At 37.8% G+C, this 14,213-nt stretch overlaps 2 protein-coding genes across 2 annotated transcripts; both read right to left on the minus strand.

Annotated features, from left to right (window-relative positions):
• Window positions 1-2,379: 2,379 nt before the first annotated feature.
• Window positions 2,380-4,649, minus strand: LOC121786967 (protein FAR1-RELATED SEQUENCE 5-like). The gene is made up of 4 exons (XM_042185558.1): window positions 4,640-4,649; window positions 3,031-3,778; window positions 2,704-2,776; window positions 2,380-2,385 (listed from the first exon to the last, which is right to left on the minus strand). The coding sequence occupies exons 1-4, from the start codon at window positions 4,647-4,649 to the stop codon at window positions 2,380-2,382; spliced, it is 837 nt and encodes a 278-aa protein (XP_042041492.1).
• Window positions 4,650-8,361: 3,712 nt separating this feature from the next.
• Window positions 8,362-10,349, minus strand: LOC121787961 (50S ribosomal protein L4, chloroplastic-like). Its single transcript, XM_042186807.1, has 2 exons — window positions 9,410-10,349; window positions 8,362-8,676 (listed from the first exon to the last, which is right to left on the minus strand). Exons 1-2 carry the CDS (start codon window positions 10,233-10,235, stop codon window positions 8,633-8,635), a joined length of 870 nt encoding a protein of 289 aa, XP_042042741.1. The 5' UTR covers window positions 10,236-10,349; the 3' UTR covers window positions 8,362-8,632.
• Between the last annotated feature and the right edge of the window lie 3,864 nt (window positions 10,350-14,213).

Genomic DNA, 14,213 nt, shown 5'->3' on the forward strand with positions numbered 1-14,213 from the left:
AAATTAACTATTGATTGTGTTGGTTATGTAAATCAAATCTTAGTTATGCACTGTTTCAGGTATGCAGTATTTTGTACATATTTGATGAATTGTTAAGCTTACTATACTTTTAGCTATTTCTTATGTGTGCATTATTTTGTGTATCATCTGCATTAATATCACGGCTTGCAGCATTATATATTGTGCCATTTGCATTACTTGTAGGGTTTTAAACAAATATGTCATGAGTAGTGGATAATTTGTTTGGACATATGAACTATTTGCTGTAGTTTGTGTATTATAATGAATTGTACTTTAACAATGCGCTGACAGAGACCTCCCCTGTCCAAGGAGAAGGGGCTAGTGATTGCGGATACTAGGACGGGTGGAATTGGTGACGACCTGCCATTAAAAACTGCGAGTGTTCTTGGTAAAGGAAAGGAGAAGGTGAACAAGGCTAATGAAGCTGTCTGATCGGTATCAAAATAATAGATACCACCTTGTAAGGATTTTGGTTATTTACTTTTCACATATTTAATATATGCAGGTGACTTCAACCGTTGAAACGGCACGTGTAAGGAGAGCTAGTCCGGCTTTGCGCTCTCCTTTCAATGAGCGAGCTGTAAGGCTTACAGCCAAGGCTAACAGTAATGATAAGGAGCTATATTATTGGGTGCTTAGCACAGCGGAGACGCACGAATCAATCAGGTATGTACTGTTTGTTATGCTTTTCGTTGTGAATATGGTGATTATCTTTACTGTTTGTTTTGAGAATTTAATTATTACTTTGTAAAGTCTACAAATACTACACATGTGCATTGTTGCAAGTAGTTACTGCATTATGAAATTCTCAGTGTGCATTATTTAATCATTCAGTATTAGAAGTTTATTATACATAATGAACATACTTGGTATTATATTAATTCATTATTTGGATTTGAGAGTGCATTATCTAGCCAATTGTTTACATTACATTTGATATTTATATGCAGGGATGCAATTGTGTACGAAGACTCCTACAAACGAACTGTCCACTCTGCGTTCCTTTCATTGGCACCATTTAAACATGTCAGCCCGGTCATTGTGGACACTTGGTGCTCATACTTGAATAATATGGAGAAGCTGAAGGCGCCAGATACAGTGTCCAGACTCTTCTTTTCCACACGACCATGCGTGAGTAAATCTTTTGTGTTATCTACGTACCAATTGAATCTTAATCTGTTTCTTGAGTACCTGGAGTACCGACCACGTTTGTAGGCACAATCATTGATAGACATCCCTGAAGGGTGGGATGAAGAAAGACGATTTACCGATTTTTGGACATTTCTTTTTGACGAAGCCCTTGGAGCCGGATACAGCAACTGGGAGAAACACGAGCTGGTCAGTCTTAATATAAACTTATTTATCTGAGAATCAATTGTATAGGACAGCATACAAGACCATTTAATGTTCTCATTATCATGTAGTTCTTCTTCCCAATTTGGGGGGAGAAACAACAATATGTGGTCTGCTTTGATGTGCCGGATAGCAAGATGAATATTATTGACCACACCCTGGCTGAGCAGCACGCATCGTTCGCCGACAAATATGGGACCACGCCATCTATGCTGGTATGTAATGAGACTACTCTGTTACTTGCTCTGTAATGCATAAAAACACATTTTATGTATGCGTTACAATTATGTCTTTTTTGTTTTAGCGGAAATTCTTGGCTGACGCAATTGATAAGTGCAAAGACTCAAGAATGGCTGATTTGATACGAGGCTGCACTACACATGTAGTTGCACTGCCGTGGCGGAACAACCTGTCCATAATGGAGGATGGTATGTACGTAATGCGCCACTTGGAGACGTACTTTGGAGAGAAGGATAAAGATTGGGATTGCGGGCTGACCGCAAAGGGAAGCAAAAGTCTTGAAATGTTTTGAATCAAATTTGCAAGGGTGCTACTGACTTCTCCCTACAATGTCCGCGGTGCCGCAAACCCAAAAAAGGCAACCAAGTTCTGGAGAGATAAACCTAAAAATTTCAATTTCGAAAAGTGGGTAGAAAATTATGGGTTGTAGGGCGTGATTATTTCTAGTATTTGTTGGAAGAATTTGCACTTTATTTCCTTTTTGCAAGCTTGAATACACTGAACAATGTTTTTTAAAATAGCATTTTTTTATTTCTATCATGTGAACACTCTGGCGACCATTAATGGATGTATTATGTTATTTGCTTGTTTGTGTTATGTTTTTTTGGTCTGTTTAGGTGGACGATGTACTCTCATAATGACCAACATATACCAAATAATGCACCAAACCTTATGCGTAATGCAAAGGCATAACCAAATAATGCTTGTGTATATTGTACACCTAATATACTGAGCCGTATATAGTACGCCTCAATTTTGTGTGCATCATATCTGCATATAATGTAAGTATTCGTAATACGTAATGCATTATTAAACGTTGTTTGTGAATTTTAACCAAATAATGCACCAATGCGTAGGAATAATGCAATGGCACCTCCACATAATGCATTTGTATATTTTACATTACATTTATTAAGCAACATATAAGGTACGCCTCAGTTTTATGTGCGTCATATCTACATATAATGTAAGTATTCGTACTACGTAATGCATTGTTAAACGTGCGCCACACATCCTGGGTGCTACACCCATACAATCTACAAAATGTCTGAACAGCCAAGCAAAAGCCCCTGTTTTCTCGCTGCAAACCAGCCCCGCTGCAAATGTCACAGGACTACCATGATTATCCTTTCCAGTGAAAGGAGTGAAGATCATACAGTACCTGCATACATGACAATTACCTGCAGTCAGAATCTAAAATATATCATAATGCAACATATTGTAATTCGTAATGCACGTACATCAATTAATAATGCATACTATATATATTGTCTTCAGTAGCGTAAACATATCATAATGCAACTTGCGGCAATGCGTAAAGCAGTAACATCCAGTAATAATGCACATAATATACAATAGATACATATAGTAAACATAAATAACACAGTAGTCAGTTTCAACCGATTTGTGTTGTACGTGGAGTCGAAGGACACAGTATCACCAAACATGTGGTAATTTCTCTTCATTACACCGTCGCACCAAAACAAAGCAACCAACTGGTCAGATTCGTTAACTTCGTAGTGATAGGTGTAAGCCTCGGAAATCTCCTTCTTCCTCGCCATGTCATCCAACACCATTTGTACATCATATCCTTGTGCATATTCTTTGATGTCCCGTGAGGCATTCCTGATATCCCCAACCGTGCAACTAGCCAGTTCGAACCCACCAAGAATCTCCTTCAATACCTTAAATGTAAGCGTGGGTCCTATATTCGCCCTTGAACAGTCGAGGATAAATTTATGATGAACATCATCCAACTTGCGATTACTAGACATGAATTGCTGATGTTCCGTCTCAACCATGTGATGGTTATGAATCTCATTGAACTCGTGAATTATGTATCCCGACGAGCCATCTTCCGAGAAAAACCTGAAGGATATACTAGCTGTGCAACCACACCGCTTAGATAACTTCCTACGCTTGATAGTGAAACCAGAACGAGCATTCAGCTGGTCATCCTCACCACCCTTTTTCCTTCCTTCCCTGTTGCATACAACTTGATACCAGGTCGTGACATCATCAACCTTCCTCATAGCTTGTTTGCGTGTATCGAAGCCAACTGCACGGGCATATATGTCGTAGAAAGCAAAAGCAAAATCCAATGATTGGAATTTCTGACCTACAACAGGCTTCATCGCGGCGGAACATTCAGGTACAACAACCACTGCACACAATTGGCAACAAAAAGGGGTCAGCAAAAAATAACAACTTTGGAATAAAATAAGCTGCCAAGCAATGCACGATTTGCACACATTCAATCTGTCAAATGTTTCACTTGGACGAACCCTTGATGTATGCATACGTATAACACACACTATTAAAAACGTCGTTTTTTATTTGTACATACTATACCCTACCCCCTTGGCTTATGAAAACCTTCGGGAAAAACAAGAAACGTGTGCCAAAATCCAAAGCTAACAACTGATATTTAAGCCCTAGTAAAACGAGGCATAAAATCATACCTGTTTTAATTCGTACAACATACACATTCCAAATAATATATTATGCATTATACAAACAATATAGTGCATTACGGTTAATCAGTTGATGCATTATTGTTAAAAACTTTATTCATTAAACTATGTACGTTATAAACCTACGTAATTTATTACTGGGTCAGACACAAAGCTTTGTTAAATGTTGTTATTAATGTTTACATACTGTACCCTAGCCCCTAGGATTATTAAACCCTTACGGGGAAAAAAGCAACGTGCGCCACACATCGCAAACCAGAAAAAACCGTTTTACCCCGAAAACATAGCAGTTCAAAGAATTATGCATTACATATGATCATAAGTTCATTATGCTTCATCTAGATGTGCATTATATGTCTCGTTTCAACCTAATACCTTCGACATGCCGAGAGCGAATCCATGGAGGAAGGTTTCAGAGCAAGCGCTCATGTTATACCATGGCAACACAATACACTTAATTATTGCTGGTTAAAAATCAGATAATCAAACTGCTACAAATTGAGACAGAAACATCCGCAATAAAAACAGAATCGTGAAGCTTCGAGATTTACCTTCTTCCATTGATTAGAAACGAAAGCTGTAGATCCAACGCCAATTAGACAACCTTACACTCCCGAGGATTAATTGAGCAAAGATTTGAGAATTGTGATAATTGAAACCTTGGAAAAAAATAGAGATTCGAAATCATATACACCGCAGCATTACCTTCCTTCATCGACGTGTTTTTTGGAAAAAAACTGCCGTATATTCCCATGAGAGAATCATAGGATTTCCATAACTATCAAATAATCATGTACCAAATCTACCCTTAATCGTTTATTAAGGTATTATAATTTAATGGAATCAGTGATTAATTTCAGCCATCCGATTTATAAAATTAAAGGTTGAGATTAAGAAGGAAAAAGAAGAATATATGAGAAAAGGAAATGAATACATCCCTATATATATATATATATATATATATATATATATATATATATATATATATATATATATATATATGATTGTATTCAATGTCGAACTAATTTTAAAGACCGAACTAGAGAACAAATCTCATCCCCCTTTATTCTAATCTAACGGTTAATTCATTATCAATTTTATCTCATTTGTTTATTCAATTAATATTACAAAAGGGTTGTAATGGAAATTCATAATTCATACGGTTATTGCTTTTCCATAATTCATGCTAAGTTAATTAAGGAAATTGGATCAACATTATTGTGATTCACGATTATTTGGAACTGAATTTTGCATTCCACACCATCGCTCACACCTTCAATTACATCTCCATCACCAATTCAAGCCCTGCAAGTAGATGAACATGTTTCCATTCTGCGGCTGCAATTAACGCACACCATGTCTTTAATTCAGCGCCTGCAATTACATCTCCATCGCCTACAATTCAATATATGCAATTCAGCACCTGCAATTACATTCACCATCTGCAATTTAATCTCCATTGATTTCACGCCTGCTATTACATCTCCGACTGACCTCGAGTCGGTTGCCGCCCATAACTCAGCTCCCAACACCGCGCCTCGGCCCTCCCTACTCGCGGTTCAGCGTTGTTGTTCGGGCACCGTCTCGAGGTCAGTCCCGGGTTGAAATTCACCCGCAACTCGGCCCCAATGTATTGTGCCACCGCCGCCGTTGCTACATTGTCGTCGTTCAATCACTTCATCTTATAATTACTGTACTTCATCTTATAATAAAATAACTTCATCCGAGAAATGAATCAAATTTTGAAATTATAGTATGAAATCACTTCATCCTATCATCAAATTTCTTCATCTTTTAATGTAATAACTTCACCCAGGAAGTGGAAACATTTCAATTAAAATGAATAAAAAATTTCAACAATCCAAAATAAATAACTTCATCATATGATATAATTTCTTCATCTTAAGAGGAAATCACTTCATCTTACATTGAAATCAATTCACCTTATATAGTTAAAAAAACATGAAGCTTACTAAATTAACGTATCACTGCACTCACCACCACCAGATCTGGAACGCAAATTCCGCTCATCGACAACCAAAATTCAAGACTTTAGTTTGTAAAGTTTTCATCGATACCTTTGATTTTCTTCTGCCTCATGTCAACCATGGTAAGAATTGGATGGTGAAGACAAAACGATGTCGGAGATCTCTGCATTGTCGACCTGATTAGAGAGAATGGAGTAGTGAGAGATGAAACCAGGGCAACGAAAGTTGGAAGAGGGAAGACGAAGGTGTGAATTTGATTTACCCTAATTCATACTTCCGTGATTTTTGTTTACCATGTTTGACTAAATTAAAAAATTACCATGCCACCCTTGGCTAAACTAATTAAATAACGGGATGAAAAACTGAATAAAGATGTTGTAAGTTTAATCTCTTCCATTAAAATTTTAATCCAATGGTCAATATTTAGTCTCTAGTTCTACACTAAGGAGGTGTTGTGCATATAAGGTGACCCATAGTATATATATATATATATATATATATATATATATATATATATATAGGGTTTTGATCTATGCAAAACTAGATTTAAATACAGAAACGCAGAACAATATCATAATTAGGTCACTTTTAGGTCATAATTAGGTAATTTTTAGATCATGCTAACAAAGCATGACCTAAAACGATCTTAGCATGACATTAAACTCAAATATTATAATATGACCTAAAATTGCTTAATTATGACCTTCCGTGTTTTTGATTAATTATTGACCATTAGATCATCTAATCCTAGGGCCAAGATTTGGTCTGCATTTCTGGATTTAAACACATACTTATTTTGATCATCTCCCTATATATATATATATATATATATATATAGGGGAGCGTTATTCTCCTTTTCACATCTTAGATCCTTTTTCCTTCTTAATATTACGCGTTAGATCTAAGGCATCAACGGATCAGATTGATTCTATAAAACTGGTTCCGTGTTGCATTATAGAAGGTGGTTGTATGCATTACAAGGTTATTATTGACATTTGACGGAAAAGTAACTGCCACATTTTGGTATCAGCGAATAATGCACCACATGGTCACGAGTAATGCATATAATTGACTATATAATGCACAATATGTGAACTGCAATGCATACGAATAAGATGTACCATGTTATGATGTTTGGACACACGTTTCTTGTTTCCCCTAAGGGTTTAATAAGCTTAGGGGCTAGAGTATAGTACGTAGACACGTATGTAATCTTCACATGGTAACGAGTAATGGATATAATTGACTATATAATGCACAATTTGTGAACTGCAATGCATACGAACAAGATGTGTTGTGTTATGATGTTTGACACACGTTTCTTGTTTCCCCTAAGGGTTTAATAAGCTTAGGGGCTAGGGTATAGTACGTACGCATTAATAACAAATTATAAAACGATACGAATAATTCACCAAATTGTCACGAGTAATGGATGTTATTAACTATATAATGCACAATATGTGAACTGCAATGCATACGAATAAGATGTACCATGTTATGATGTTTAGACATTACCCTAGCCCCTAAGCTTATTAAACCCTTAGGGGAAACAAGAAACGTGTGTCCAAACATCATAACATGGTACATCTTATTCGTATGCATTGCAGTTAACATATTGTGCATTATATAGTCAATTATATGCATTACTCGTGACCATGTGGTGCATTATTCGTAGCGGTTTCCAGCCATTATTAGATTACTATTGTACCCTCATAATGCACAAAATAGGACAAATAATGCAACACGGGATTAATTACCAAATGTTGATCTTGACCGTCCATTTCTCTAATCTAATGGCTGCTATTAAGAAGGAAAAAGGCGGAAATATAGGAAAAGGAAATGAATAAATCCCTATATATATATAGATTAGCAAGAGGTTTGATATAACTATGTAAGAACTCTCATTTTCTTGAACTTGTAATTTGACAAGTTGAATTTGAAGAGGATTTGAAAAGTTAATAGTAAAACATGAGTGCAATACTAAAATGGAGGATTTAGGATCCCAAAATGCAATTCAATTTCACAACCGAGAATTGAAATCTAAATTTGATTAAAATTTTGAATTTTCTTCATCCCACTCTCATGTCATCATCTAATGTCTTACTCCCAACTGAGTTGCACTTAACTGTCTCATTTTAAAAAGCTCTTCGTAGTGTTTTGGAAAATACGTCGCGCCAAAATGCTCGAATGGAGCATGATAACATTCACATGTTTGTTCTGTAATTGACTAAGTTGCATCTCTCTCTCAAAAAAAAAGATTTTGCATGAAGTGGACACAAACAATGTAGATAGAGAAACATGAATTTACCAGAAAACAATGGCTACATACATTTAGGCATCCTAGCAACATTTTCATCAAATGGTCAAAATCTGAAGCAATTGAATAATAAAGCTAGAATGGCTATAAAATTTGAGATTGCAGCAGTGGTATTGCTAACAAAAATACAGGCTGAATCAGGAGTTGAAACCTGAACCATTTAGCATACACCAGCTGGTGGTTCTGCCAGTTGAGTCGAGAGCGTTTGCACCGGTCAAGAGAGAGAGGGAGGGAGAGTTTCACTCCGATGAATCGGTATCTCCTTCTACCTCAGCATCAGCTCCTGATCACAAAAAGGGAGAGACGAGTTAGAGGCAATTAATGGATGTTTGTGACTGAAGAGAGAGCAAATAATCTCAACAGCTCGAGATGAACTTGTCTCGAGATTGTCCAATACTGAACTGGCCCGAGATTAATCCTATGTGGCATAGTCCTTTGAGTATCGGATCATCTACCCAACCGAACAACATTCATCAGACTCAATCTTTTCAAATCGAACGTCGCCTATGGAGTTTTATCTAGGGTGAAGAAAACATGGCAGTGAACAAATCAAATGATGTCGTCACAAAATAATGACGATTAATTGTTTAATCATCATCCAAACCGTAAAAAATTTCCAAAATACCTTCCTCAATTTTAGCATTTTGCATGATCATAGGAAAAGAACCCTTTATTTAACTAATTTTTTTGCATTTCACTAATACTCATACTTTAAGTTATCCTATAACAGAATTAATCAATTCAAACACAATCAAATAATCTAAATAATCCAATCCTACTATACTCTATCAATCTCAACTATTCCAAACACCAAACAAAGGCTAGATTTCCTACACGAACTCATGATCAACTTAATCAAATTTCTCCACAAAACTCAACCTTGAAACCTCAAAAAAAGCACCAAGCAAAAGAAAAAGGCAGAAAAACCAAACTCAAGAAATCAACAAGCAAAAAACTGATCAAACATTTACTCAAAATTTAAAAAATTAAAGGAAAAAGAATGAGAAAGAGCTAACCTTGCTCAGCATCATCTTCTTCTTCAAACTCATCTTCATCTTCATCACCATCTCCATCCAATCCATACCTCTCATTCAAAAAATCCACAGCTCCTTTGCTCAGAACCAAGCTCTCAGCATCCAAAATATCGAACAAATTCAGCGTTCTCGGCGTCAGCATCTTCAACGTCCCCAAATTCCTACTCGAAAGCCTCACATTATCCGAAACCTCCGTCATCAGAAACATCGATTTCCTCTTCGGATCGAGCCCTAGCCTCTTCATCAGCGCGATGAACTCCTTCGTCTTCGGCTTCTCGAATTTCTCCTCGAAATCCTCCACGACGATCGCGTTCCCGAGCGCGCTAGCGATCGCGGTCGAGATCGCCAGCCTCTTCTCCTTCCTGTTGATCTTAATCGACCAGTCCTTGGGCTTCGGGCCGAAAATCACGCCTCCGCCGGGCCGGAGCGGCGTCCGCTGGGAGCCGCGCCGGGCGCGGCCGGTCTTCTTCTGCGGGTAGGGCTTCGCGCCGCCGCCGCGGACCTCGGCGCGGGTTAGGGTTGAGGCCGTGCCGCGGCGGCGATTGGTGAGGTCGGTGGTGATTCCGCGGTGGACGACGGCACGGGCGGTCTCCGGAGGGGCGGATTTGAGGTTGAGGGTGGCGGAGCCGACCTGGTCGCCGTCGAAGGAGAGGATGGGGACTGTGGCGAGCTCGGCGTGGATTTTTGCGGCGGCGGTAAGGGGAGGGCGGCGGGGGGGGAATTGGATGGTTTTGGGGGACGGAGAGGGTTTGGAGAGGAAAATGGAGGAGGAGAAGAAGGAGATTGATGAAGGAGATGCGGTCGCCATTATCGTTGAACAAGCGAAGAAGAGAGGGGAGAGATGTTATCTTGTTATCCTTTCCTGCAACTTCAGTGAAGAGTGGCGAAGGTTTTGCAATTTCATTTTGAAGAAAAGAGCGATTTCATTCTATTTTTTATGTAAAGTCGTGTGGAGATTTGATTTATTAATAAATGTGAAAATGGGCTGAATCTACATTCTTGTCGACGCAGAAGTTTTTATTAACACGAAAAAATGAATAATTGGGGCATATGAAAATGGGCCGAATCTACATTAATATTATCCTAGTATAGTAAAGGCCCATAATAAATTGGATGTTTACAGTAATAAAAGCTAGCTCAACTAAGCAATAAAACAAAACAAAACAAATTGGAACTTTCGTCACGATAATATTTCAAAAGTATCATTAAAAAGGATTTATGATAATTCACATAATTCCTAATTTAATTTAGAGATAAATAGATAGATATCCAATTGAAAAAATTCATATTTTCTAGAATATAAAAATATTTGATTTGCAAAGATAAAATTTTTCCTACATTACTGCATAGGTAGGGGAGTGATCAATTGTTAACCCACTCTCTGATTGCTAACTACAACTAATTTAAGACCATAGGATTTCAGAAATCTAGTGGTCTAAACTTTGTCATGTGTAATTTTTATTTTTATTAATTAAATTGAAATAGATAAAAAAACTATCAAATTATGATTTTGGATGAAAATGTCAATATAGTGTTTTGAAAATATCAATACAATGCTTTGAGAACGTCAACATATAGCTTATGTCAACACATTGCTTTAAGAATAACATTCTACATGTATTATATTGACATATTTTATATACTATATTAGACATTTGTTGTTGTATGAAAAATTTGAAAATTTTCGAATTTTTTTTTAAATTTTGACATCGGAACATGTGCAAGTGAGATCTCGTTAGAATCCTTATGAAATTATCTTTAATTTGATCTATGTTGTGCGAAAAAATAATTTAAATCGAGAAAGTTATATTCGTTTCAAAGTTATGTGATATTTTTCAAAAGTTAGTTACATCTAATTTGTTGTGAATTAACCTTAATACCTTTATTGACGTTTTTTGTTGATCATATTACCATTTCAGGGCTGGTGATCTAGGCCCTTGATTTGAATATCTAAAGGCTATTATTTACTTATAGTTAGCAATTAAGTATTAAATTAGCAATATAACACTCCACTTACTGCATAAGGGTAAATATATAATATATTAATCTATTTTAAATAATTAATATCTATGAACCAATGTCCATTTAGAAATTTTAAAAAATTGCATTATGAAATTTTATCTTTACTAAAGTAAAAAGTATCCTCAATCCCTCGTTTGTTCACTTTGGACTACAAATCTCTTACACAATTTGATCTCGCCCCCCTCAAAATAATTTCGTTATTGATTAAAGATGTGGCCTCCGAACTAGGACCGGGCCGGGTATGATTGTGACACCTCGTCTTGAATCAAACTCGTGGCCGTTAGAGCATCCACAACGGAGAGCACAATGTTGTTCGTCCGTCCATGCCAGCGGCACGGCACCGCTGTCCGCCGCTGCGCTCTTGCCGCTGGCGCGGCGCTACTCGATGCATCGAGCACGTTCGTGCCAACGAGCAGCCGACGTGACGCGTTTTGATTGACCAATAGCATTTTCGTTGGAAATTAAAAAAAATTAAAAAAATAAAAATAATACCAAAAAATAAAAAAATATATATTTTTTCACAATCCCAAAAAAATGGCCGTTTTTTTCCATTTTTCTGTATTTTTCTGTATTTTTTATATTTTTTTATCCTCAAAATCATCTATAAATACACACATTCATAATCCATTTTTCACATCAAATCATCTCTCATTCATATTTTTTCATACAACTTATCTATACCTTCATCTCTCACTCAAACCCTCAAATGGATTTCACCCATCTCATTGCGGAAGCGGAGCGCGAAGAACAAGAATACTATGAACAACATCGTGCCGCCTATGAAGCCTATGTCGCAGCGAATACCCAAACCCCTCCTCCTCAACCAACTAGATCAACTCGCAGCTACATCCATCGTGACCGGGAGGGAGCCAACGAAAGACTCATTGCCGACTATTTTTTCGACCAACCGCGGTTTCCGAAAGATTACTTTCGGCTCCGTTTTCGCATGTCAAAACGCTTGTTTATGCGTATTGTCAACACATTGTCTGTCCGTGTTGAATACTTTCAAACAAGTACAGACGCAGCCGGTCGGCAAAGTCTCTCGGCGTTGCAGAAGTGTACGTGTGCCATCCGACAACTTGCTACTGGGCAAACGGCTGACCTCTTCGACAAGTATTTACATGTCGGTAAGTCCACTGGAATCCTTTGGCTTAAAAATTTTTGTGAGGGCGTTCGTTCAACTTTCGGGGATGAATTCCTTTGGGCACCCACCACCGATGATTGCCAACGGTTGCTTCGTCTTCACGTAACAGACCATGGTTTTTCCGGTATGCTTGACAGCATTGACTACATGCATTGGAGGTGGAAGAATTGCCCAAGTGCTTGGAGGGAGCAACACTTAAGTGACCACAAAGGCGGCGGCACAACACTTATCCTTGAAGCGGTCGCCGACTACCGCCTATGGATTTGACATGCATATTTCGGTGTTGCAGGATCCAACAACGACTTGAACGTGCTCTATTCTTCACCACTCTTCAATGATGTGTTGAATGGTGTAGCACCGGCGGTCGACTTCACCGTCAACGGAAATGCATACCACATGGGTTACTATCTCGCCGATGATATCTACCCAAGGTGGTCGACTTTCGTGAAGACGCTCAGCAACCCGCAAGACCCGAGACGGGTTCTTTTTGAACAGCGTCAAGAGTCCGCTCGGAAAGACGTCGAAAGAGCTTTTTGGGTCCTTCAAGCCTGATTCAACATTGTGAAGGCCCCGTCTCGGCTGTGATACGTGAAAAATATCGCTAGACATCATGTACACGTGTATTATCTTGCACAACATGATTATAGCTGACGAAGGACCGAGGGCGGCTAGCTTTTACGACGAGGATGAAGCCTGAAGCTCAACCGCGAGGTCTCCCCCTCACGCCGAGGTGTGCATACGACGGTGGGCGAGAGGGTCGAAACAAGGCACACAATGCGCGATACCCGAACCCACATTGAGCTACAAGAAGACCTAATCAAACACATTTGGGCGAAATTCGGCCACGAGTAGTGGGTTTTTTTTAATTTTATTAATTTAATTATGTAATTTTTAATTTTTAGGATTTTAATTATGTACTTTTTAAATTTTAGGATTTTAATTATGTAATTTTATTTTTTAGGATTCTAAATATGTAATTTTTAATTTTTTTGTAATTTTTAATATTATTTCGGTTATTTTTAATGAATTTTAATATTGTGAAAATGTTTTTATTTAAATTGAATAATAGAATGGTGGGACCCTTGAGCTTGTCCTTGCGGAAGAGATGTGGGTGTTGTGCTCTTGCCTAAGAGCAGGGAGTAAAAGTGGGTCCGGGCCCATATCCGTGCTCATTGGCAAGAGCACGGATGTGGATGATCTTACGTGTGAAGATATTGATAGATATTCTTTCCAAAAGCCAAAGCCAAGGAAAACTAGAGGACTAGATAGATGGTGAGTTGTGTTTGAGTGCATGAATTATAACATTAGGCTAATCAAATACACACTTTTGACAAAAACGTCTTCATCCTTTTTTCACTCACTCTATTGGCGTTTTCTATTTAAACGATTTGTGCAATTATGCGTATTTGAATCGTCTTATGTATTTGGGGATGTCGGGCCTTTGTAGGGACTATTCCTAGTCCTTTTTCTATTATTATTCATTTAGAGAGTTCCATAGTCGTTAGTTGTGTACGATTCAACTTTCAGATTGATGATTATCCTTAATACTAACATAAGTATTTCTAACGTTCTTTGTCCTTGCTTACATATTCTCTCAAAAACTTCCCGCATATTTAACCT

This window comes from Salvia splendens, chromosome 22 (assembly GCF_004379255.2).
Source record: "Salvia splendens isolate huo1 chromosome 22, SspV2, whole genome shotgun sequence".
In the NCBI taxonomy this organism is placed as follows: Eukaryota; Viridiplantae; Streptophyta; class Magnoliopsida; order Lamiales; family Lamiaceae; genus Salvia; species Salvia splendens.

What these genes read in the sequence shown, in the direction of transcription:
- LOC121786967 (XM_042185558.1), bottom strand. An exon ending in ACTGTGTCCTTCGACTCCAC is followed by an intron (nt 2,777 to 3,030) that starts GTACAACACAAA and finishes TCATGTATGCAG; the next exon opens with GTACTGTATGATCTTCACTC.
- LOC121787961 (XM_042186807.1), bottom strand. Translation starts at nt 10,235, where the DNA reads ATGGCGACCGCATCTCCTTCATCAATCTCCTTCTTCTCCTCCTCCATT. An exon ending in AGAAGATGATGCTGAGCAAG is followed by an intron (nt 8,677 to 9,409) that starts GTTAGCTCTTTC and finishes TTTTGTGATCAG; the next exon opens with GAGCTGATGCTGAGGTAGAA.